This window comes from Falco cherrug, chromosome 10 (genome assembly GCF_023634085.1).
Source record: "Falco cherrug isolate bFalChe1 chromosome 10, bFalChe1.pri, whole genome shotgun sequence".
In the NCBI taxonomy this organism is placed as follows: domain Eukaryota; kingdom Metazoa; phylum Chordata; class Aves; order Falconiformes; family Falconidae; genus Falco; species Falco cherrug.
In genome coordinates, this window is record NC_073706.1 from 8,232,087 (window position 1) to 8,256,568 (window position 24,482).

The following is a 24,482-nucleotide window of genomic DNA, read 5'->3' on the forward strand; positions in this document are numbered from 1 at the left end:
ATACATCAGCTCCCTGTGATGAAAGCAAGGTAGTGATTAATACTTTTTATTAGGTTGGTTCCAGTGACTTGAAATGAATTTGCCCTGACTCCTTAAGCATGCTGCCACACCCACTGCATAGCACTCCAACCATGTTAGGAATTTACAACAAAAAAAAATTATCTTAGCTGATACTTCGTAAATCTATAGTAATAAAATTAGCTGCGCGATGGCTTCAAGCACAAATCACCTTCAGGAAATTCTTCCTCTCTCCAAAAGAAGAGAGGCAAACCAATAGCTTTAAAAACCTGGAGAAGGCACTGTTCTGTCAGTTGCACTCTTCTCTGCGCTTTCCTATAGCCCATTAAGCAAAGCATTCCGTAGAAGACAGAAATGTAAAGCAGTCCAAACTTATTCCAGTTTTGTAATTACAAAGTCACAAAATAACGTGGTTTTATCCAAGTCTTGCTCACATAGCTGTTACCTATCTTCTGTTACACCAGGTTCACAGATATTATCTAAATTTGCAGACCGAATTCTGTATGTATCCTTCTGCAGTGTAAAACTGAAACATACCACATAAAGGATGGGATGACTTGAATTAGTCTAGACACCGTCTGACAGCAAACTATACTTAACAATTAACTATATCCTCTGTACTAATTACAGCTTGTCTTGGTTTGAGTGATAGCTGCAATTTCTTTGCCTTTGGTGTGATGGGAACAAGATCAACTGTACGAAAAACGGCACAGACTTAAAAGTGATTCAGCACTGGTTGGGTCTTTTAATTACTGATTATCAACTGAGCACTGAGAACCGACTATACACTCGCACCCTGCCTCAGCTGCAGGGAGTTGTTTGAACTCCCTTCACAGCCACCTACGTAACATCTACACAGTGATACCTCACCCTGAGCTCTCTATCAGGTTTATAGATTAGGGAGAGACCTGAATTTCAAAGGTTTGTTGACATAACTAGATTAATCTGCCTGCTTTCTTCTTGCCAATATACGTACAATTATAGAAGTGAAAAGTCATTTTTCTTCAGATGGTGTTTACGGTCTCTCCACTAAGGAATTTTGTCACTACCTCTCTCAGGGTAGCTCTGCAGACCTTTACATGAAAATAATTGATCTATCTCTGAATGAAGCAATAAACAAGGCTACCTAAGGCAATCGCTCTGACCCGATCACAGGTCCTGCAACATTATTTGTGGTTAAAACGCAAATGTACTGCACAAATGCCTTTATGCGCAGGATGGGTGTGCAGGTGCCCCCTGAGAGGAACTGTTCAAACTTCCAGCCCGAGCTAGATTTTATGTAACCTGTCGATCTGTAAACGAAGGCTGGTGCACTTTCTGCATTAAAGTCACCGGATCCCAAGCCGCCTGTGCCACCCAGAGGGCACCGGCCCCGGGGGCAGCCCGGCCCAGGGGCTGCGAGGCCTGCAGGCCCGGGGCCGCCGGCGCGGAGGGCTCCCTCAGCCCGGGGCGCAGCGCTGCACGGGGCGACGCGCTGAGGCGCCTGAGGAGAAGGCGGGGAACCGCGCTCCAGCCGCCGCAGCCCCGCCTGCACACACCAGATCAGCTGCTCCAGAGCAAAGGTTGCCGAGGCACATCCCACACCTGCTCCCTAGGAGAGGGGAGGGGGGGGGGGGTAGACTTCCTTATCACACAACAACCCCTCCTCCTCCTCACCCGCGCCGGGCGGCCGCCTCCATCTTGTGCACCCGCCGGTCCAGGCGCAGGTGCGCGGCCGAGCTCGCCCGCCGGCCACTGCGCATGCTCGGCAGCGGCAGGTGCGCGGCCCCTCCCTCCGCGGCCGGCGCCCCTCCCTGCCGCGCAGGCGCTGTGGCGGCGCCGCGCCGTTGCCCCGCCCCGTTTCCCTCCCCGTTTCCCGCCCCGCCCCGCCCCGCGGCTGGCCGCTGGCTCGGCGGCGCGGCAGGTGCCAGGAGCCGCCGTGGCCCCGCCCCCTCGCCCCTGTCTGAGGGCGGAGGCGTCGCGGCGGCAGGAGCCGGTGGAGTGGCCGCGGTTGCCGGGGGCAGTTGGCTGCGGGCCCCGCCGCTCGCCGTCTCCTGCCGCCTCTCCCCCCTTCCCGCAGCGCGCCCGGGGGCACTCGGGGGAGAGCGAGGAGAGAAGGCGAGACGCCGACCCTCTGGCGGCATGAGCCGGCCTCACCGCGGGGCTGCGGGCAGCCGGGGCCTGGGCACCATGGAGGTGAAGAGCAAGGTGGGTGCTGGCCGCCCCGCCTGAGGGCCGCGGCGGGAAGGAGCCGGCCCGGCCTGGCGCTGCCCGGCGGGGGCGTCTGGTCACCGTGTGCAGAAGGGCGGTGAGAAGCGGGGGGGGACGGCGGTGAGAGCTGCTGACTCACCTGCTGGAGGTGGCACCGGGGGCGAGGGGCCGGTGTCCGCCGCTGCGCGGCCCCGGTGTCGCTGAAGCGCCCCTGGGGGCGGTGGGCGCCCGGTCCGAGGCCGGGGCGGGCCCCCTCCCCCGCCACCCCCTTAGGGCTGCCCAGCGGGCAGGGGGCTCAGCCAGCGGGGCGGGGGGGTTGTCGCTTACTGGGTGTCTGCAGCGGAAAAGTGCATTTGGGGTGGTTTTGGTGGAGTTGGCCCCTGAGTTTCTGCATAGGCTGAAAAACACAGAGATGTAGATGCCTGGGGAAAGCTGGGGGGTAACTGGGCCGAAAGAGGTGGTTTAAAGTCATAATTCACAATCTCCAAAACCTGTTTTTTGTCAGAATTTAAAAAAAGAGCACATTGGTGACTATTTCTGTACTTCTTTTAAAAAAAAATTATCTTGGTGACTATGTGTTTTTGTTTCATGTGGGGTAGAGCATATTCTTACAGCTTGTATCACTTGTAGAGGTAAGCCCTGGCTAATGTATTAAAGAAGAGCTTGCCTTCTTTTAGTGGCTATCTGAGGATTTTGCACTGGAAATTGTTTTATGACTGTGTATCTCTATGGTATGGCTTATACCAGCGGTTTATTGTCATCAGAGCTTTGCGCAATTCGGTAAATTCTCTCGTGGGTATATCTGCATTAATTCTTCCTATCGCTAATTTTTCATGTACTGGTTAAGCAAAGTCTTGCAGGCAAAACTTTGGTATTCTGGTTTATATTTGTAATATTTTATTGCCATGCCATTCAGCAATTAACAGTTTTAAGTGTTGAATGTGCAGTATTAGGTGGACTGTCAAGATACTAGTTAAATTCATGTAACTTGAGTTAAAACCCTTTTTTCACTGTCCAGGCAAATTGCAAGTTCACATGCATGGGAATGTGTTCTCTTGGTAGAAAAATGTATCTCGTTGGCTTTTATTAATTTGGTCTGCAGTCTGTTGTCTGTATTCTGTACCTTCCTTTCCTGCTAGTCATGTGTTACAGCAGCAGTATAGGTGAAGCAGCACTTATGGTGTTGTGTGAGGGTTTTTTAAGGATAACATACCGTAATGCTGAAACTTCTAGAAAAGGCATGGTTGATCTCTATAGCTTGAATGATGATGATTTCTTTGAAGTGTTAACTTCTCACATGGACAAAAACTAGAAAGCACGGGAATTACCTGGTAGCCATTATTTTAAATACTAATTAAGCATAGCTGTAACTGTAGTTGGTGAAGTCTTTCTTTCTTTCTTTCTTTTCTTTTTTTTTTATTTATGCTCTTACAAGGCTGGAAACAATCAGTACAGTGTGCTTATAAACAAACACTTGTTTTCTCAGCCCAAAACTCGAGACTTACTGTTTGCTATTGTGCATGTTCTTTGATTTAAAATTTATCTAGGGATCATCTGTGTGATGTGGTGTTTGGTGTTTATATGGAGAAGTGTAGAAGTCCTAATGAATAGGGACTGTCTCAAGTGCATATTATGTAGCAGGTTTCAAGGCATTCCTAGAACTACTTGTCGCTAATGCATTATTTAACAGCACCTTGATTTAATATAGCATAGGAGTCATCTTCCCTGTATGAAAATAAGCAATTCTAAAGAGGAAGAAGAAAGGCTTGTGTGGGAGGTGGAGGGGGACCATTAATGTGGAGTGGTCTAGCCTTTGTAGGCTTATCAGCAATATACAGCTCTTTACTTAGCTATTCCAAATCAATAATAGTGCCCCAAAGGACAAAGCTGTGCCAGCACAGCCCAACTGTAGCTGCAGTTATAGGAGCAAAATCTTTTTGTTAGTCTAGTTTATTCAATTTAGGTAACCAGTCTGAACTTGACCTGGGGAATCTCCATAGTATATTAATTCCAGTTCTCCCTTTTTCTTGTCATAGAAAATAAAATTTTATACCCCAGACTAGAGTTCCTGGTGATGGTATCAAAGACCCAAAATAAACTTCTAGTTCACTAGGTAGAAAATTCAGGTTTTCCCCTCTCATGTCTTGGAATATTTTTTCAGTATGAAATCCAATATGCTGATAAGACAAATACGGTTACTTTAGTTCATGTTCTATCATGGCTGGAGACTTAAGTATAGCAGCGGTATGCTGTGTTACAGAGGACTTGAAGATGTCTCTCATAAGTAAGTCTTACTTAAATGACTATCTCTAGTAATTTCCTAGTATGCTGACATAGCTCGTGGTGTGTTTTCCCAGATGAGTTAGCAGTGTAACAGCATGCATTTGTAAAGAGCTCAGGTGGCAAGAAGCCTTCTCAAGTTAGACTCTTCCAATCTTTAATCTCCTCTAAATTTGTAAGTGCAGCCTATTTAATGGAATGGAGTGCAACATTTGACATAAAATGAGAACATTTCAGGGGGTTAAATAAACTATGAAATTGCATAGTTTTACTTTTATCTGCTTTATAATAGTATTGAGCATATGGCAAACAGTGTTAGGAAATAATAGCCCGATTATTAGGCTCTTGGTGTTTGCACCAACTACATATAGCATCATGTGGAAAAATAAAACTCACACATTTGAAAATCTGGCCTTTTGTATGCTGTGTGCAATAGGATTTAACATTTACTCCAAATAGAGAGTGAGGTTGATGGCTTTTTAAACTTCTGTTATGGAATTATGTTTAAACTATGTAGTCTTTCAAAGCCAGACAACTTAAATTGATGCAATGCATGAACGATACCTGTGGCATTCATACTTCACATAGCTGAAGAAGGATTTGAGAGACACGGGATGAAGTCTTTCACTGATGTCATGATTAAGCACGCTGCTTCTGACGTGATGGGAGTTCCTCCTGCAGGCTTTTCTTTGCTTTTCTTGCAAGCAGATGTGAATCATCCCTTCTGCCTTATTGTTAGTTAATGTTATTGTAATTGGAGTATTTCTAGAAGAGGAATGTACCCAGATACTTCCTTTATTTGAAAACTTTGCAGGAAGGTGGGGTGTTGAAGGTGTAGCTTGTTTTGCTGTGTTGTTAATGTGCTAACAACGGGGTCCTTGTCTCCTTATTTTCATTACTTTGTATGTGAGAACTCTAAAGCTTTTATTCTCCAAAAGGTTGTAACCAACTGTGAGGTAAAGGTTGGTGTGGAGGCTTGATAATGTGCACCTGCACATCTGCTGTGTGTAACACACACACAAGTATGTGATACTGAGGCTCAAAGTTTGTCACCTTAATGCTAACATCCTCTATTAGCAAATGCAAACAACTTTTGCATATTCAAAAGTACCTGTTTTACTGAGACCAAAAATAGTTACAACTTTGAGGGGTTGAAAAGAAGCAGTTTAAACTGGCCTTTAAATGCCACCGAAATAATCAGTTGTAGTTTTCAGTGCACTTCTAATTCCTTATAATTTCTGGTTTAACATTCAAATCATTCTATTGCTTGAGGATGTTAGATTTCCATATTAATGATGTAAGATACATTTTGTTGTAGTTTGGAGCAGAATTTCGACGATTTTCTCTGGAGAGGTCCAAACCTGGAAAGTTTGAAGAGTTCTATGGATTATTGCAGCATGTACACAAGATACCGAATGTTGATGTTCTAGTGGGATATACGGACATTCATGGGGACCTGCTGCCTATCAATAATGATGACAATTATCATAAAGCTGTTTCCACAGCCAATCCTCTACTCAGGATTTTCATTCAGAGAAAAGGTAGGTGCACTTGAAGTCTGTGAATCATCAGTTTATCCAGCTATACTGTGTTGCAGTGAACAGTATGACGTATGGAGGAAAAAACCCTTCAGTCCTATTTCATCATGTTGAATTCCGTAATAATTATGGCTTATGAAAGGTATTTACAACTCATCTGTCTTGCAAGAGGCTTCCTCAGGCAACCTATTTATACTTTGTGCTTTTTTCCTTGTATTTAGTTCAGTTAGAAAAGACAAGTTAAATCTCTAGTAAATGCTTCTTTCTGGTTTTATGTAAGTAAATGAAAATAAACTTTAAATCTCTAGGGTTTTCTGCTCTGTATGTTGGATGCCTTTCACTTAAAATTCCAATCTTGATCAGACAAGAGAGGCCATTATAAGGATGGGAAGGAGGACTGTTGAAAGTCTTATTATTGCATGAAGTATTAAATGTCAGTGTAAATTAAATACTAACTTTATAATAAGCTACTCTTATCACACTTTCCTAATAAAACATTCTGAAGCTTTCAAAATGACAAGCTTATTTCAGTTACCAAACCTCAAATGCGAGTGCAGCTCAATTTGCTGCTTTGCCTTTTAAAGTAACACTTCTAGGCACAAAGTTCTGGTTGTCTTTCTGATGTCTGCTTTTGTTCATGAAGGAAAAAAAAAACCCACACAAATCTGAAGTTGTATTTGTTCTTCTCCAGGAGAACATATTCGCTATATGGAACTGAATGGGAAGGGATAAATCTTGTGATGTGACTTGAAATTCTTTTAATCTGGAGAAGTCAAAACCCCCTAATTTCTGCACTTGTTGGTTTTCTGCTTAGTTACAGCAGTATGCAAGTGTGCATGCATTGTGTATAGTATGAACGTATGCATGTGCATTTCCTATCATAAGGCAGTCAACTGATCTTTGAATAGCAGACTGCTTCTTTCTTAGCTATTTTATAAAGACGTGCCCCGTTTCTGGTTGTTGTGAAGACAGGCTTATTTTCCTTAGAAAATACTTGGCTATCAGAAGCTTTTATCACTTTTCATTTCCAAAAAATGAGTAAGCTCTGCAACAGCCTAAAACAAAAATAATATTTGAAAACAATGTGGCTAGCTGCTGTCTTACTAGCAAAACGTGTTTTATTTGTATTGGGGATAATATAGTCTAGTAAGACCTATGTTTCCAGACTTGAATTGCCAAAGGAATGAACTATTTGCTTTAATAGTATTTAGAGGCAGAAAAAGTCTATGATTCAGTTTAATCTCCTACAGTAGCCATATGATGAGAACAGATAAGCCACTTTGTCAGACTGGGATTATTGAGTTTATATTTTAACACCATATGCTTTTAGATTGTTACTTGTGTTAACTTTGTTACAATTTATACCTTCATTGTACCTTTATTTAAAGCATGATGGGTTATTTCTTATTATTCTTGTGCGGGGAGTTGATAATGGAGTTGAAACAATGCATAGAACTAGAAATAAGATTAATCCACTGAAGTTTATCATGCCAAGAACTGACTAGCAGGAAAAGCTTTGTAGAAAGTAACAGCTGTCATCACCTTCTGTTTGACACTAGAGTCTTCTTGCTATAGAGTTTTAGGGAATAAAGAACCCAGGCTGGCATCTGAGTCCAGCTTTTCCAGCACTGTACTTTGTTCTGAATTAGTTGTGACCACTTTGATCACTTGTGATTAAATTGAGGCTTTGACTTTATTAGCGTGTTTGCCATATAGTAGAGCAGGTTTGTTTGATGGAAAATAAGGAAATAACTTGATTTTGTATTTTATTTCTGATAATTTGCCTGTAACTAAAGGTGAATTGGGGGAGTTAGAGATGTGTCATAATTTGTGCAGCATTATTTGTTTAGGCATGGTTAATTCATCTGATTGTGCAGATCCTTATTGGCTGTACCTCTGAAACTGAAAATCAAATGTCTGAACACACACCTGCTATTGATGGGGGTACTCCGATCTGTTTGTTTTGGAACTAGAACTACTAAGTGATGTAAGTTACTTTTCCACCTGCAAGGCTTCTTGTGGCTTTCATGCATTCTTTTAAATCTGAAAAACTTCTGTGGGTTTTCTGATGGAGCTTCACCTGGTTTTGTATTTCCAGCAATAATAGTTGGGAATTTAAGATCTTTGGCAAAAGGCCACGGGGGTAAGAGAAAGTTTTTTCTGTCTTAAGATACGAAGTTTTATTGTACTGTCTTGCCTGTTAAGAAGCTACATGCAGTTTGTGGAAAGCTAATATAAGGTATGAGCAAACTACAATAAAATCTAGGATAATTAATATTAACTTAGTATATTGCATGCATGGAGCGTTCAGGATGTCGAATGGGAGGTTGAAACAGGAGCAGCAAGATGCTTTTGCACTTACTAATAACTAACAATTGCGAAAATGTGACTTTGGCATAACACAATTTCTGAAATTTCAAAGTAAATACTCTTTTCTGTTTGGTTTTGACTCCTAATTTATGAAAGCTAGAAAGTTTGAATTAGGCATTTATGTGTATTGGTTAATGTGGTAAGAAACCTAGAGATCCTGTAAAGTAATTAAATCATTCCCCTTAGACTCTTCTAAGTGTATTTAAATTCCTTTAAAATATTTTAAACTGTTCCAGTGCTAAATCTGAACTAGAGCTTGATATTGCACAAGTAACAACTGGCTATCAGTTTGAGGAAAACAGTTCCTTATTGGAATTTCTTTCTATCTGCAGTATAACAGATTAACAGGTACTGTTGACATCTGGAATTTAAAGGTTAAACTGATGTATCATGATTAAATCCAGATGTATGGGAGTCACTCTGTCTGTGAGAAAAATCTTACTGAAAATAAAATTGGGGAGGGGGGGAGGAACACAGTCCACACAGATGCTGAAGGGCAGTTTGACATGGAGGGCTTTGCATTGTAAATACAATAATAATAGAGATAACAGAAGATAATTTCATTATAATGTCCTTAAAACTCAATTGGAGGATATTAAATTATGATACACAACTCTTGCATGAGTTCTGCAAGTATGTGGCTGTATATAGTAAAAAGTGGATTCTTTGGTTGATTTATTTGTGCCTCTTGAGGTAGAGTTCTTCACTGAGAAGCTTTCGTTTTAGTGAAAGGTAAGAGGACCTAGCTTTTTATACAGCTTTCTGGAATATCCTGGGTATTCTTAGTTGTCTTCCTAAAAACATAGGTTAGTTTCCTAAAGCCATGTTTTGTTGTAACTTGTGACTAAAGAGACAAGATTTCTTGGGGCTTCTTTAAAAAAATGCTAAATTGTATCTATATTTAAATGTACTAATTATTTAAGGGGGGGTGAAAATTTAATTCTTGAGGCATAACTCTATGCTGCTTTGCAAATGGATCAGGAAAACATTTTAAAAATCTGTCTTGAACACTGTTAAATTGAAACCAGACTGGGCATTTGTGGTCTCTTGTTTTAAGTTTCATGTAGTAAGTGTCTACAGATTGCCACCTTGAGCTTGAAACTGCTGGGAGAAAAATCATTCTTGCACTATGTGGACATTCTCCTTAACACTATCTGTAGTTAACACCTTGTCCTTTGGCTTTATGCCAAAATATTTTCCACTGCAGCTTTAAACTGATTAGGGAGGTGCCAGAACAAAGATGCCTTTGTACTTGAATATTGCTTTAGAAAATTTGTTTAGCAGTGGAAGAGAGGTTAAACAGAGTCATGCTGTTTGGCTGAGATTTGGGGATATGTTTTCATCAACCTTTTGCTGTTTCTTTTCCCCACAAATTATGTAGCTTAAACTGTATAAAGGTTTGTACTAGTTCTGAATTACTAGACTACTAGGACTAATTACAATGGGGAAAAAAAAAACCCAAACAACCCTGATGCTTTATAGTTTCTTAAATGTTTTGACATATGGCTTGCAATTTTGGGATGGTTTTATTTCAATAATGTGTCATGTAACTTAAATTAGTTTCTGAAAACAAAAGCACCAGCTCAGTGTTAAGATTTCTGATTTTATATTTGTCTTCTGAAAGAATTTTAAAGTTCTTCCATTAAATGTTTTTCTGATATTTGTTTTTGTCTAAAAAGCACTTTGAATTTTTATTTTGCGTACAAATATATTTACTTAGTATTTCTTTCAAAACCAGTCGTTTGCAACTGATGTTCATCACAGTTTCTCTAACTGTGGAAAAATTTGGAGAAAAGTTTTCAGCCTTATCAGCTCCTAGTTGGTGGTAAGGCAGGCTGGCTGATGATTCTTTTGTGAACTCTTAATTTCTTGTTCAGGGAAAGTTGTGAATAGTTCAAGATCCAAATCTCGGGTCAAGAGCACAAACTTGTCCTGCAAATGATCACAGCAATAAATCTACTTCTTGGATGTAAGAAATGTGTATATGTTTGTGTATGTAGTGAGTGGCAGGGAGAGGCATCCCAGTATGTGGCCTGCTATGAAGGTGAAGAAGCCTTACAGCCCACTGTGGCAATGTTGAATGTGATATACATTTAGTATGACAGAATGTGTAAAATACCAGATACTCTGATTCTTTGACAAGAATCTGAAGTTGTGCACTTTGAGTTTAAGGAGAAAAAACCCCAAAGCTGAATACCTTTTAATGTTGCAACGCATGTGGAAGAGTACTTGTAAGAAAGATCAATACTGACAATGTTTTAATATGCTGTTTTCCTTCCTGTGTACTGTTTCTAAACAAAGTCTTGTACTGAAAGCAGTGGAAACCTAGCATTTCGCTGGTATTAGTATGTTAGTACCTAGATCCTAGAGTTTTAATCAGCAACTTGCACTCTAGTACAAATAAGTTATGCATGTGCAATTTTCCTATTTTCTTTAAATGAGTTTACTCTACAAAAGCATAATACGAGTTAAGGCCTGACCAGTATGGAACTAATCAGCTGAAATGCCTCCAACTTACTCATTGGCTTTCTGGGGAACTTCCCAAAGAACAGAGCTCTTCTGGAGCAGTGTGGTGTTAAATGCCTAGAAATACGTGTCACCACTACAAACCAAAAAATTGAAGCTTTTGAAATGAGGCAAAATGACCTGTCTTGTCCATGCAGTACCTTTCTGGTCCTTGGAATATTATTTTTCTCTGGTTTTACCGAATTTAACGTTGATTGTGTGGTCTTAAAACCAGAGTTCTAAAGTACAAGAGATCTACACTACTTAGACATGCACTGCACAAAAAAGTTGTTACATAGGTTTTGAGATCACTAAGATGCATACCAGCTGCTGGTGGGGGAGGGGGAAATCCATGACCTAAAAAACTAACCTTTACACTCATTAACATTCTTAATTCTAATATTCAAATCATCGTTGTCTGCTGTTTGTCTAAAATATTCACCTACGCTATAGCTTTCTTGCTGTCATTGTGTTACTTTGTATCTAGCAGTAAAAGACACTTCAAGCAAGACACTTCTGTCTAGTATCTTATTTCACAATTGCCCTTTCAAAGTTTTTTTGTAGGCAACTGTAGTTCCAAATAAAAAAAGAGAAGCTGTTGCAACTCATTGAATTGCAAAAATCCTCCCAATGTACCGACCAGATGTCTAACTTGAAACTGGTTGGATGGGTTGTCAGTAGAGATAAGGGCAAAACTTCTCACACTTTTTTCTTTGATCATAAATTTTAAGCAAACATTAAAAGAATTGCTCCACGCTGTCTGAAAAATTAGCATGTTAATTTTCAGCAGTAGAGTATGGAATTTTTAATGGCTGATCTTCAGTCAGTTAGGTGTCCCAGAATGCATTTTACAGAGAAAATGGTAAGTTTGCATTTGTGGAGATGTGTTAGACTTCAGACATAGTCTACCTGTTATGTGCCTTGGTTTGGGAGGTTGGGTTGTTTTTTAATCAACCCACTCTTCAACACAACTGACTTAACACTCTTAAGCATCTGAAGAACAGATTTTAGGCTTTTAAAGTCTTTTTGCTTGACCTAATGTTATTTTAATTTAACATTGAATTACAATTTTTTTCTCTTTAACTCTGTTGCTGAATAACAGTAGTAATTCCATGCTCTTCTGAGAACCTTTCAGACTCCCAAATAAACTAAAAATTATTTCCTGTATTCACAGTCATTTAATTTAACGTTCTCAAGCGTAGCTGCTGTAGGTTCTTCTGTTTGCTTTTACTTCCCTACTCTTCCTTGTACAATTCATCGAATCCATAGAACAGCCCAGGTTGGAAGGGACCTCAGAAGATCATCTGGCCCAACCTTGTATGGCAAAGGGAGCCTAGATGAGATTATCTAGCACCTTGTCCAACTGCATCTTGAAAACCTGTAGTGATGGGGACTCCGCTGCATCCCATGGAGGTTGTTCTAGTGATCTACTGTTGTCACTTGAAAAAAAGGAAAAAAGATTAAACCTCTCCCAGTGCAACTTTTTACCCATGGCTTGGCAGCCACTGTTTGAGTCCTGACGTACTGTGGTGAGGTTCCTCCCCAAGCCTTTTCTTCTGCAGAGGGAAAAGACCCTAACTCCTTCAGTCTTTCCTTATAGGGCAGGTTCTCCGGCCCATTGATCATCTTTGTGGCCTTCCTTTTGTGACTCCAGACTATAGTATGGCCATATAGATTTAGCTGTCTTCAGACATAATTCCTGTTTGTTGAACAGCTTTATCTGTAAACTAATGCAGAAGATGTTAGTCTTTAGCAAACAGCTTTGCTTCCCTAAAGGTGTGCTTATTTTTTAAACAAAGTTAAGAAATGTAAATAAGGCCTTCGTCAGGATGCGTATTTTTTTTAAACCATGTTGGTGAACTATTTTATTACCATTGGGTACACACAAGGTATGAGTTTATAATAAATACCTTCAGGGTTTTTTTGTGGGCTAATTTAAATTTGTTTCTTTTCCTGTTGTCATTTATCTTTTTTAGAGTACTAAGGCCAAGGCTGCCTTAGTAGACCAATTTTATTTTTAAACTCTATTTTCAGCAACCTTGATGTCTGGGGAAGGGGAGAGTTAGTATTACATGCTGGAATAGTGTTAGGCTATTGCTTCAGAACTGGTTTCTTTATTTTGCTTATAGCATCTGAAGAATTGAAATACAGCTGGTACATGTCTATATATCTTAGCCTAGAAAAAAACCCCCGACTTCTGACTTACCAGCTCTCACTTTTTTCATCAGCAATTGACAACTCTCCTGAAATTCAGCATTTCTATAGTTATTTCAATTCACGGGTTGAAGCGTATAGCAATTCTTTTTTACTTTCTCAGCTGTACCAATGGCATCTTAATGTGATAGTACAAAGAAATCCCAACTTTTCTGAATTCCAGGGTTAGTGCAAACCAGTTCTGCTTGATTAGGCTTTTTTATCCGCCACGGAAAAAAAATCTATGCAGTGTTGCAAGAATATGAGTGTAAATCCAAGAAACTCAGATCTGAATGTGTTTTGGTTCATTGGTTTTGGGGAGTTATAGTATATTAAAAAGAAAAATGGAAGCTTCCTTTTGTTAAATAGGCATTTCAGACATCAGAATTGCTTCCACAGACATGTTTTTCCCTCCCATTAGAGGTATTTGTATGACTTGTCTATGTTTTCTTTTAAAAAAATTCTAAGCATACTTATGTATCAAATTGAGACAGTTACAACATAGTTTGTATGAACAGTTTTGCTTGAAGTATTTGTGTGCAAGATTTCTTTGTTTCTGTTCCATAGCCATTTTACCTACATTGCGTGGGGGCAGGGAAGAGAGTGCAGAATGGAATAAGCTTTCTGGAGTTTGAATCCAGGTCACTTGGCTAGCTTCCAGGAACTAGGCAATAATAGGCACACTGGCTGCTTTCCTTTTTCATTCTTTCTTTTCCAATGATCTGTAACCTGAGGAGAGAAAACTAGCAAGTAGAATTACTCTGAATAAAATTAAAATGTTTCTAGGAATGTACTCACTCTTTCCATTCTAACCTTTCTCTCAAACAGCTACAGTTTTTTGTGTCTGTGCTGCTGCTATGCTGCTAACTTTAACTTTTTGTTTCCTTTCGTAGAAGGGAACTAAAAGTATTAAAAAGTTCGAATCTTGTGACATTAAAGCTCTTGTTTTATGTGTAGAGAGGAATGGTTCTACTATGGCAAGCCAGTAACCTTGTAGATCAGATATTTCATTTTGCTAACCTAAAACATGATAGCAGTGTGGTATGGACCACATATAAAGTGATCTAATCATCAATGTGCTATGTCTTACAGAAGATGCAGACTACAGTGCCTTTGGTACGGATACTATGACGAGGAAGAAAAATGTCTTATCAAATGTTTTACGTCCAGATAATCACAAGAAGAAACCACACATTGTCATTAGCATGCCACAAGACTTCAGACCAGTGTCTTCTATTATAGATGTAGATATTCTTCCAGAAACCCACCGTAGGGTACGACTTTACAAATATGGAACCGACAAACCCCTTGGATTCTATATACGAGACGGCTCTAGTGTCAGAGTGACGCCACATGGATTAGAGAAAGTTCCAGGGATTTTCATATCTAGGCTTGTCCCTGGAGGCCTGGCTCAAAGCACAGGTTTATTGGCTGTCAATGATGAAGTACTGGAGGTGAATGGAATAGAGGTTTCAGGAAAAAGCCTTGATCAGGTTACAGACATGATGATTGCAAACAGCCGTAATCTGATCATTACAGTAAGACCAGCAAACCAGAGAAATAATGTTGTGAGGAACAGTCGGACTTCTGGCAGCTCTGGTCAGTCTACTGAATCTAGTCTTCCAAGTAGCACGCCAAATATTTTAACAAATTTCTTGCAAGAAGAGGAGAGTGATGAAGAGGACATTGTTATTGAAGACAGCGGTGAGCCACAACAGATTCCAAAAGCTGCACCTACCAGCGAAAGCCTAGAGTCATTGACACAAATTGAACTCCTTCATGAATCAGCACAAAATGGATTCCTTCCTTCCAGTGAGATGAACTTGAATCATTCAGCAGGCAATGTTAGCATGGAATATGAAGTACAAGATGCAGATCATAAGTCATTAGAAGAAGATGGAACTATAATAACACTATGAAATTACATTGGTGTACTTTGTATTAAGTAAGGATGCCATACATGTTTCAATTTGGCTTAATATGTAATACATTTTATACCTCTCCGTCTATCAAGCACTGCAGTTAGATTAAAAGGAGGGAAAAAAGTAAATACAAGAAGTTCAAAATTATGTAAGTTGACTTAACTTCAGTTGATTCTGCACTTCAATGTAAATACTTCACAAAGATGGAAGCTAATTAATAACACTGCAACTGAATGAGGAAAATTTAAATTGCAAATGAAGGATAGCTAAGAGATGGCTGTGAGTTTTTTTTTTAAAGGTACTTGATTTTTTTTAAAATGCAGAATACTACTGGTTCTATAGAAGTACACTTGCATTATTATGTGAGGTTGACTAATGTACTGTGGTTTCATGTTCATCTGAAGTGCTGCTTACGTATGATGGGGCTGCTTTAGCCACTTCATTCCTGTTCTGGACTGCTGTTTAGCTGGTAAAGCTGTTTGTGTATTTGAGGAAACTGAAAAGTAAGCATGAGGTGGGGTGGGAAGAGATGTTTGTGGTTGGTCTAGTTCCCTGACTGACACATTGAGCAATAGGGATATGTGATAGTGATCAGCAACTTGACAGCAGTCAGGTTTTGAAGGTGGGGGCTTCTGAAGTTGACTGTTCCTTTGTGAGTGAATGTGCAACCACAGGCTCATTAGTCATGCACCTTTACGGTTTTTAATGGCCAGGTAAGCTTACTTTTAATGACTATGATTTTGAAATTCAAATGGGAAAGTCTTAACACTTATGCATCAAAGACCTGTTCTCACTTTAGTTTGCAGTAGTTAAGGAAATAATTGGATTTAGTTGCTAATGCCAGTAAATTTCAAAAAAAATCAAATGTAAACATAATGCTATGGAAATAACGTAATCTGTTAAAATCGCAGTCCTAGTAGAAGCTGTAAAGGTTTCTACTAGCAAAGGTTTGTTGTAGTGAGTCTGAATTACCTAAGAAGTGACTTTCTTCAAACCCAAACAAGGTAGAACAGCTTAAATCAGGTTAAATCCCTGAATTAAAAAAAGTTTTAAGTCAGAATGAGCCTTTAATAGAACTTGCTTGAGCCATGTGATACTAAATTGTTCATCAAAATGGACAAAACTGTAAATCTTGATCTTTGTACCACTGGCTGGGTGTTTTGGATATTACGAAGTTGCTATATGTAAAACAGAACATTGATGACAAGTCCTGATACTGCAAGTGCGTAAGTATGCGTGTAATCAGCTGCAAACTTCCTAGGAGAATTGCAGGGAGAGGCTTCTAGTGTTATTTTTCTCCTTTTCCCTTTTAGTATTTCCTGCTCTACCACTTTGGTACAGTTCCCTGCCTGACCTGACCCTTCTCTGGGAACGTAAGTTGTGGCAGGAAAATGAGATGGGGACTAATAGGATTGGGGAGAAGGATGGATGGAGCGTCTCACCAGGGGTCCAGTAGTCTGTCAGCCTCTAAGGAGGAAGTAGGATGCTACCAGTTCTGTACTGTGGTGCTGTGCTTAGCAGAGCCAGCAGTCTAGGTTCTTGGAAGCGTGTTCTGCCCTGTGGGGAGATATGAACAGGAAAGGAGACTAACCCCTTTCTTATTTTCCCCTCAATCTATCTTGAGGAAACATCTACCTCTGGTAACTTTACTAACAAGAGACTAACTGTAAGTTTAATGTTAAGGCATCTGTGAAAGTCTTTCTAGGCTATCAGAGGCTAAAACTGTATTTCTTTAAGATTCTTGTAATGATGTAAACAAAATTGCTTCTGAAATTACAGCTGTTTAATTTTACTAAATGCAAATTTTAAATTCACATCTCATGAGCAGCGGCATTTTCAAGCTTTCAATACCATTGGAATTCCAAGTCTCATAGATGTCAAGAAAGCATTCATGCCCATTTTGACTTCTGAAGAGTTAGCATAACAGACAATGGTACTCTGCAAATACAGGTTAGAGGTCTGCTTCGTCAGATTTATTTATGGCTTCTTCAGTGTGCATGTGGAGAGGCCCTGGAATCTCTTCCAATGTGAGCAAGAATTTTGAAGGATATTACCAGTTTTGCTTATAATTACTAAAAATGAAGTAACTACATCCACTTATTGTGAAATGAGGAAAATAAGTGTTTATTCTGCAACATGTAGACTGTAAATATACATGTTGTCTGTCAGTGCTGCTCTACACTTCCTTTATTTAAGGAAGATTGTTTACTTCAAAATGTCTTTTTATTTTCCTTTAACAAAACTTTCCTTCCTATATGAAATCATCAGTGGAGGGTGACTTTCATTTATTATGCTAGTTTGCACTTCTGTGCCTTTTGTTTACTTGAATGTATTGTGAATAATCAAAGGAATAAAGGCACTTGGTTGAGAAGAGGAATGAGGTCCACAGATACAGAAAATGAACTGGTAGTGCGCTTAATAACGGTGTAATGTTTTCAGTCAGCAGAAATACGTTATGGGCCTAACGTTGTACATGAGTATTTTGCAGCTTGGATAGTAGCTCTGAGCTATTAACTTGCACAGGAGGGCTGAGTCCAAGAATGCTGGTGTTGCAAGGTAACATATTGCTTAGGTACAAACACACAAGGTTAGTGTGCCGCCAAACTCTACTTAAAAAGAGATGCATGAATATTTTGAATATATATGCCAGTATTAAGGGCTTGCAGAAATTCACCTAGCGTCCTACTCTAAACTGCATGAGAATTCATCTCTTGGGACCTTCCTACAAACTGATTAATCTAAACGTGAGGTTATATAACTTTTGACACGCATCACGTTCTGATTTACAGAAGTTTAGTAACTTGTAGTAAAACTAAGCATTTGGTGGGACTTGGTAAAACCATCAAAGAACGAACCTAAAAATGGGTTTTTAAAAGTGTGTATTTACAGTTATGACGACAGACTGCACAGCATGTAATTGCTTAATGCTGCAGTTACCATAAAGTTTCTAAAGTTCTTCCATATCTTACTAAATGCATACACTGTTAATTATGAAGTACTTTTAAATTGTTGCTTCAGGATGATCAATGGTTGATTATGAGTGGCTAAACTTAATTTTATATATAAATGATACTGGGGTTCAGTATAAGGTTTTTTTTAAAATATGCTGATATTGTTAGCCTTTCATTCACTACCTCCTAAATTTTTAACATCTTTACGGTTTTCTCCCTGGAAGAAAATACTTAAAGGCTTGACTGTTTTATATAGATTTTATCTTTAGCTAAAGAAAGACAAAATCCAAAAGTGATAGTGAGGATGCTACGCATGATTGACAATATTACGCTGCTATTAATGTAATCTTTGTGTATTAAGTATTCTGTATATGTAAATTGTATTTTCAATCCAGTTTTTATAAATTAATTTATAAATATCCAAATTATTTCAAAATGGAATGGAAAACTAAAATTCCTTTGACTAGTGTTATATGTTGTGTACCTGCACAGTGGGGGGACAAGTCATTCCTTACTTATGACTGGGACATTTAAGTGCACCTTAATAGGAAAAAGAACACATTCTTAACAGAATTAAGATGCATTTACTTTGAAGTTCTGCTATGGTACTGGAAAAGTCAAGCCTAACTGTGAATATGTTTTTTTCCACAGCTGAATTAAATTTAGGACAATGTTCTCACAAGCTGTCTTTAACATGTGTATTTTTGTGAATATTATGTATTTTCTAATTAAATTTTACTTGCAATGTGATTTTTACATTATATGAACTTGTTTAAAATGTCAAATATCAGTATTTTTCTTACAACTTTAATGTATAATGTACATTGGTATCTCACTGAATGAAGATTGATTTTACAAAATCAAGCTAGATGTAGTTGTATATTAGTCTTATATTTTTACAGACTGGAATAATAAATGGATATAGAAATAAAATGGTTTTTTTTCTCAATTACTTTAGTTAAGTAAAAATGAAGAAGAATATGTCCTTATTCTGAAGTGTGAAAGTAGATGGGGTTTGTTGTTTTTTTCTCTTGGGCAGCTAATTGAGCTCTGTTTCCATAGCAGTCTTAATCATTAGCTTCCTCTGCGGCCGCCTCTGGAGCAATCTCTACACATGGAGTGTGTGCAAGGGTTTCAAACACTTGTCCTTCAGTCCTGTTGACTAACCTGTGATATGCTTATTCCTACAGTAGCTGCAAATAATGAATCTTACATTGTATCGCTTGCCTGAGGACTGTTCATAGTAAACTTTAGGTCATGAGGCCTGCCTGGGAGATGGCTCCTCATCCTCCATCACCTTTATCAAGTGCTGCTGGTGATGTGGAGGTTTTCACTGTTACTGTAAGTATTTGGTATAACTCTGTATCAAAGTTTTAACTTGAACCCATTCCACTTGCAAATGTTTTCTTCCGTATCTAATGCCTTGGCAGCCCTTGTAAACATTTACCTAGTGACAAAAGACCTGAGTTTGTTTAGCCCTTTCGCGTAGGGCTTTTGTGGCTGCTGGTCTTGGGGGCAGTCATATGACTTCTGTTCTGTACCTTACTTCATACATGCATGACTAATTTCATTTGTATGGTTCAGTACTTTTCATGCTTGCCTATGTAGCTACGGGGAGGTGACAAAAAGACTGAGAACAGCGTTACGGTATCTTGGTATGCAGCTGAAAGAACCTAGGCTGTTTCATCTGTGAACTTGGGTCTGAATGGTCTTATAGCTGGAAGAAATCTCTTTACTTTGCACAGCTTACCCCTTTCCTACAGGAATGCTGAAATAGGTGTGGTATGCTTGAAATGGTGTGAGCTTTAAAAATTCAACCTGCCTGTGTTAAATTCAGGCGTAGTCTTTTTCTGACTTCAGAACTTCCGTCCAAATGCATAAAGTTCTGAAACTGGGAGAGATTTATTTCCAAGTTACTGACTCTTCTTTGACATGTAAATTGTTGTGGGAGGAAGTAACTTTCTAGCATTGCAGCTGAAATTTTTCAGTTATTGGCTATTTCGAATAGATTTGACAAAACAAGAGGAGCAAAATCTGAAGGATTGCAGACTGCAAGATTAGACAATAAAATAGCAAATAATTCAGTGTAGGTTAAGTGTGCATGTGGGGGGGAGGGGGAATCTGTCTTAATTTTGCGTGCGTAATATGTGAATGCCAAGCAGACTTGCCTCTCGGGAGCCCATCTTGAGCTATGATAGTTCAGTGAAAACGTCAGCCCCGTACTTGTTAGCATAAAACCCCAAACTATGTTAGGAAAGTAACATCACCTGCATTACAGGCTGGTTTTAGTATATCAGAATTGAGTAGTAGAGGACTGATAGCCTGAAAAAGATAGTAAAAAGCAATAAAGCTGCGTAAACAGTTTTGCATGAGGGAATTAAATATCAACAGATAGAGTGAAAAGTGGAATTGAATATAATTTCCACTTACCAGCTTTGAGTTATTTGATAGTGAATTGTATCTTCCTGAGCAGTCATTTTTAAGAAGGTAAAAATAGTAGAGGACACTATTTCATGTAAGGTATGCTTCCACCCAGCCTGGTGCTGACCCAAACTCGCTATGAATACATCTCCTCCAGCATTCCTTGGCTTGGGACTGACACTGACTGTGTGGGGTGCTTTCACTGAGGCAGGACGTGTTCTGTGCAGCAAGAGTACAGACTCTTTAGCTGGACCATTAGTATCCATTAATGTTTCTGTACCTTCCAGCAGGCTTCTATGTATGATGTAATTTGTCCTAAGTCAGATCACTAAGAATCAAGGGGGTGATTGCAGGAGCAAAGACTAAGGAACATGTCCTCAGGTATGCATGTATCTGTGAGGATAAAGTAAGCTTGATAGGGTGCTTTAGGTTGGACAGGAATGGAAAGAGGAGACTCTTAATGCTAACATTGACCTGGACTCAATCTGCAGTGGAGGCACAGTACGGAAGCTAATCTGGGACGCTTTAAGGGCATAAGACTAAAATGCATACTCATGCAGGTCAGCAACACTATTTCTACAAATAAATCGCTGTAATACCTATTGGTAATGTTTCTAAACTAAGAAACTAATTGTAAAGCAAGATTGTAACTTCCCCGACTGCTGCCTCCTTGGGGAAGGAATGCAACTTTAAATACCATGCAATAATATCTGTCCTTTAAATGCCAGCAGTACTTAACGTTTCTGAAGGTGGTGAGCTCTTAAAAAGGTATTAGGACTTCAGTTATTCTATGAAATTAAAATTCGTGTGTGGTTGCAGATACAAAGACTCTGTGGGATTTTCATAAGTAATCAACTGAAACTCTTCCTCTCCTTGGTATACCAACAGGAGAAAGATTTAGACTAGTGCTAAATACCCCTTTGAAGTTTTCTTGTTATCTTAAAACTAGCTGTGACATTCTCGTTTCAGACTTGTCTGAATTGCTTCTGATGAACATGTTTCTTGGAATACATAATAGTATCTGAATATTGATACTTGTATAGTTGCATGTGGTAATGCTAGAGAGGAATAATCATTTTCAAGGTAGCTTCATAAATGGCTTCCAATACTAGCATGAGGAAAAATGTGTTGGACAGTAACAATAGCGTTCTTAGATGCTGTAGAAGTATGCAAGAAGTGGTACAGCTGGTTCTTGGAGAGGTGAGATTATAGCCAAGACTTAAGAATTTGGATTCCTTGTGCAGCTATGATAAATCGCTTGTGTACTTTACCTCTCAAACAGGAGATAAATTTGGCTCTGAGGAGTTAATGTAGTATGCTTGATTTTATAAGTGTTTTAGAAATATGAAGCACAAAATGATTTGAAAAAGTGCTGTGCTATTTAACCAGCATTTGTTGTTATAGCACTTCAGAAGTGTTCCAAATAAGATATTATTTCCTGTCCTTCCAATTAACTTTCCTTTCTACTTGAACTACCGTTTTATTACCTGACAGTATGAGGAAATACCTTGCATCAGTGTGAAAGACTTGTCTCGGGCTCTGTGATGTTACCGTTTAAGAAAGTAAGAGCATTATTGCCCCCACATTGGCTTTCTACAGGAGAACATGGTTCTCTTTCTCGGTGGTGAAATGACTTCTTCAGAATGCTTTCGTTTGAGCACCTGGTAACACCTAGTTACTGATATGGTGCTTTTTTTTTTTGTAGTCACTGATGCAATGTCAGTGCTCAGAAACAAGGAACGGAGTTTGAGGGACAGATGAGAACAGCAGATAATGTGAGAGGAACTAGAGAAAGTAGTGCATCCACTGCAGGGGGTTCATGCTTGTATAAAACACATTCCGTTGGTGTGGTACAACAGACAAAGCTGATGTGTATTGTAATCTGACATGTCTAAATCTGTTTTCGTTTGCTGTTTTGCTATTGTTCTGGATATTGTGGACCCAGTGAAAAAAAGGAAAAGTGGGGTACTCGTCTTTCAGTTGGAGGATGCAAAGGATTTGGAATGCTTAAAATGCTGAGGAGAAAGTATTGAATATATAAACATAGATTTCTCTGACTTTCTGAATGCTACATAAGGTTACATAAAACACTTGGGCTTATAATTCAGAAATTTTAAATCCTAATAGCTTAAATCCCTAATAACCCTGTTAAGCCTGCCCTTCATACTCTTTCTATGCTGTGCTATAAAATAAGAAAAGTAGGTACATTTTGCAAACATGAATAAATGAGGTAAAACTTAATGCAAAAAAAATACTTGTGCAATACAATTTGGATATTAAACACTGAAATGATGTAACTGTCCTTCAAAAATATTTCAGGTCATTAGAAACTGGATCTGTATAACGTAGAAAATAGTTTGATTTTTGAGTCATCCTGCAGAGTTAGTATCTTGAAAAAATGAAGTAATTCAGCATGTGGCTTTCCTTGTATTTTGACTGTGCTTTAAACTGATAAACTGTTAGGATAGTGAAGACAGAAGGGTTATCCTGATCTCACAGCTGAGATGCAGAGGTCATGAAACCATTTGATCATGGAAACAGAAATATAATGTGTGATCTGTTCTGTTTAGCGCTGTTTTCTCTTGAGAGGTTTCCTCCACAGTAAATAATTCATGCTAGTGCTAAAGCTCACATGGATGGCATAGTCTGTATGAAATAACCAGGAGGAATGTAAGTTGGTGCTGTACTTTTAAAGCACCTAAAGTATTCCCCTTGGCTCCTTGTCTTTCTTCTAAACATACCTCTTCATGCTTTTCCTCCCATCTATAATGGAAAACTTAGTTCTGTAGCAGTTAATCTGCAATACATTTCATTCTGATCTGGTAAAGCTTCCCAAATAAACTTCATTGAGATTTGGAAAGTATTATTTGATACATCTTTCCCCGATAGAAACACTGCTTTCAGAGATACAGAATAAAACCCCTTGGGGTCTGCAGCATAAATGGTACCTGACTGGCTGAGCAGGGAACAGCTCTATGCTGTTAACTCTGCAAACACGCAGACGAAGGCTGCCCAGATCTGGAGAGCTTAAATTGAAAAGAGAAATTAATTGCCCAGGGATGGAATGTGATTCTTCTCTATGTGGTGCTGGCCAGTGGAAGATCAGGTTTTGCAAATACTGTACAATTTTTCACATAAGAGGTTTTTAGTCACCGCAAGTGTAGCACAAAAGGCCTGTCTGGTGCTATCATCAGGATGCACTGACTAGATTTAGCTTGCTGTGTCTGTCCCTACTTTTGAGGAAAGATTTGGGGAAATCCTGCAACAACCTATGAGCTCTTTTCCTGTTGCTTCAAGTACCTCTTCAAGTCTGGCTGCTTTTGATCTTCTCAGCAAGTTACAGACCATAAGTTTGGCATTTTCTTATGAATGCTAAACTGAACTGAAACTTCTCCCATTATTCAGCAATAATTTGGTCTTACCCAAAGCCAAGAAAACTTTGGATGATAGTGCAGGCCTGATGCGGCCTTCTACTCTGGAAGCACTCAAAAGTAGTTTTATATAGTATAAAATTCTAAAATTAGGTAATGTCTCAAACGGGTTAGTGGGAAGTACTGCAGGTTGCTTTATGTCCATACTACTAGAGTCTACTCGACCCTAGTGTCGGTCTTTTGTACAAGATGCATGGGCCAAACTTCTTTTGAGGGCAGGCTGCTTCTGACCTCTTCCAGCTGAGAAGGCTGTTCTTGAGAAGAAACAGTCACTGAGAAATTCTCCCTGTTCTACCTACCAATCCTTGACTGATCATCAGTTACCAAGTCGGTCCTGTTTCCTGCTTGGAGAAGGAACAGCTAGCAAACTGAGAACAGATGGCCATCTTTGTTTCAACTCTAACTGCTGTCTTCATCATCTGTCCCTCTCTAAAACAGCGCTTTGGTTGAAGAGTGTTTTAAAGGAGCCTAAGGCAAGGAAGAGCTTCATCTGCAGTGAGGAAGCATCCAGAAGGTGTAAGAAGAGTCTTTCGAACTGCAGGCTTCCACAGGGAGCCACTTATGGCACTGTCCTTAGGGAGGAGGACAGGATGTTTTTAAGCACTGTCAGAAGTTCTGCCCAGCCTAACATAAAACTGAATGGCTCTAGCATCTGGTCATCTA

The 24,482-nt window shown here is 39.4% G+C and overlaps 1 protein-coding gene across 1 annotated transcript; it reads left to right on the plus strand.

The window, feature by feature from the left end:
- Positions 1-1,883: 1,883 nt before the first annotated feature.
- PARD6B (par-6 family cell polarity regulator beta) lies at positions 1,884-18,900 on the plus strand. Its single transcript, XM_055722743.1, has 3 exons — positions 1,884-2,205; positions 5,807-6,029; positions 14,187-18,900. The coding sequence occupies exons 1-3, from the start codon at positions 2,140-2,142 to the stop codon at positions 15,011-15,013; spliced, it is 1,116 nt and encodes a 371-aa protein (XP_055578718.1). The 5' UTR covers positions 1,884-2,139; the 3' UTR covers positions 15,014-18,900.
- Positions 18,901-24,482: the final 5,582 nt, after the last annotated feature.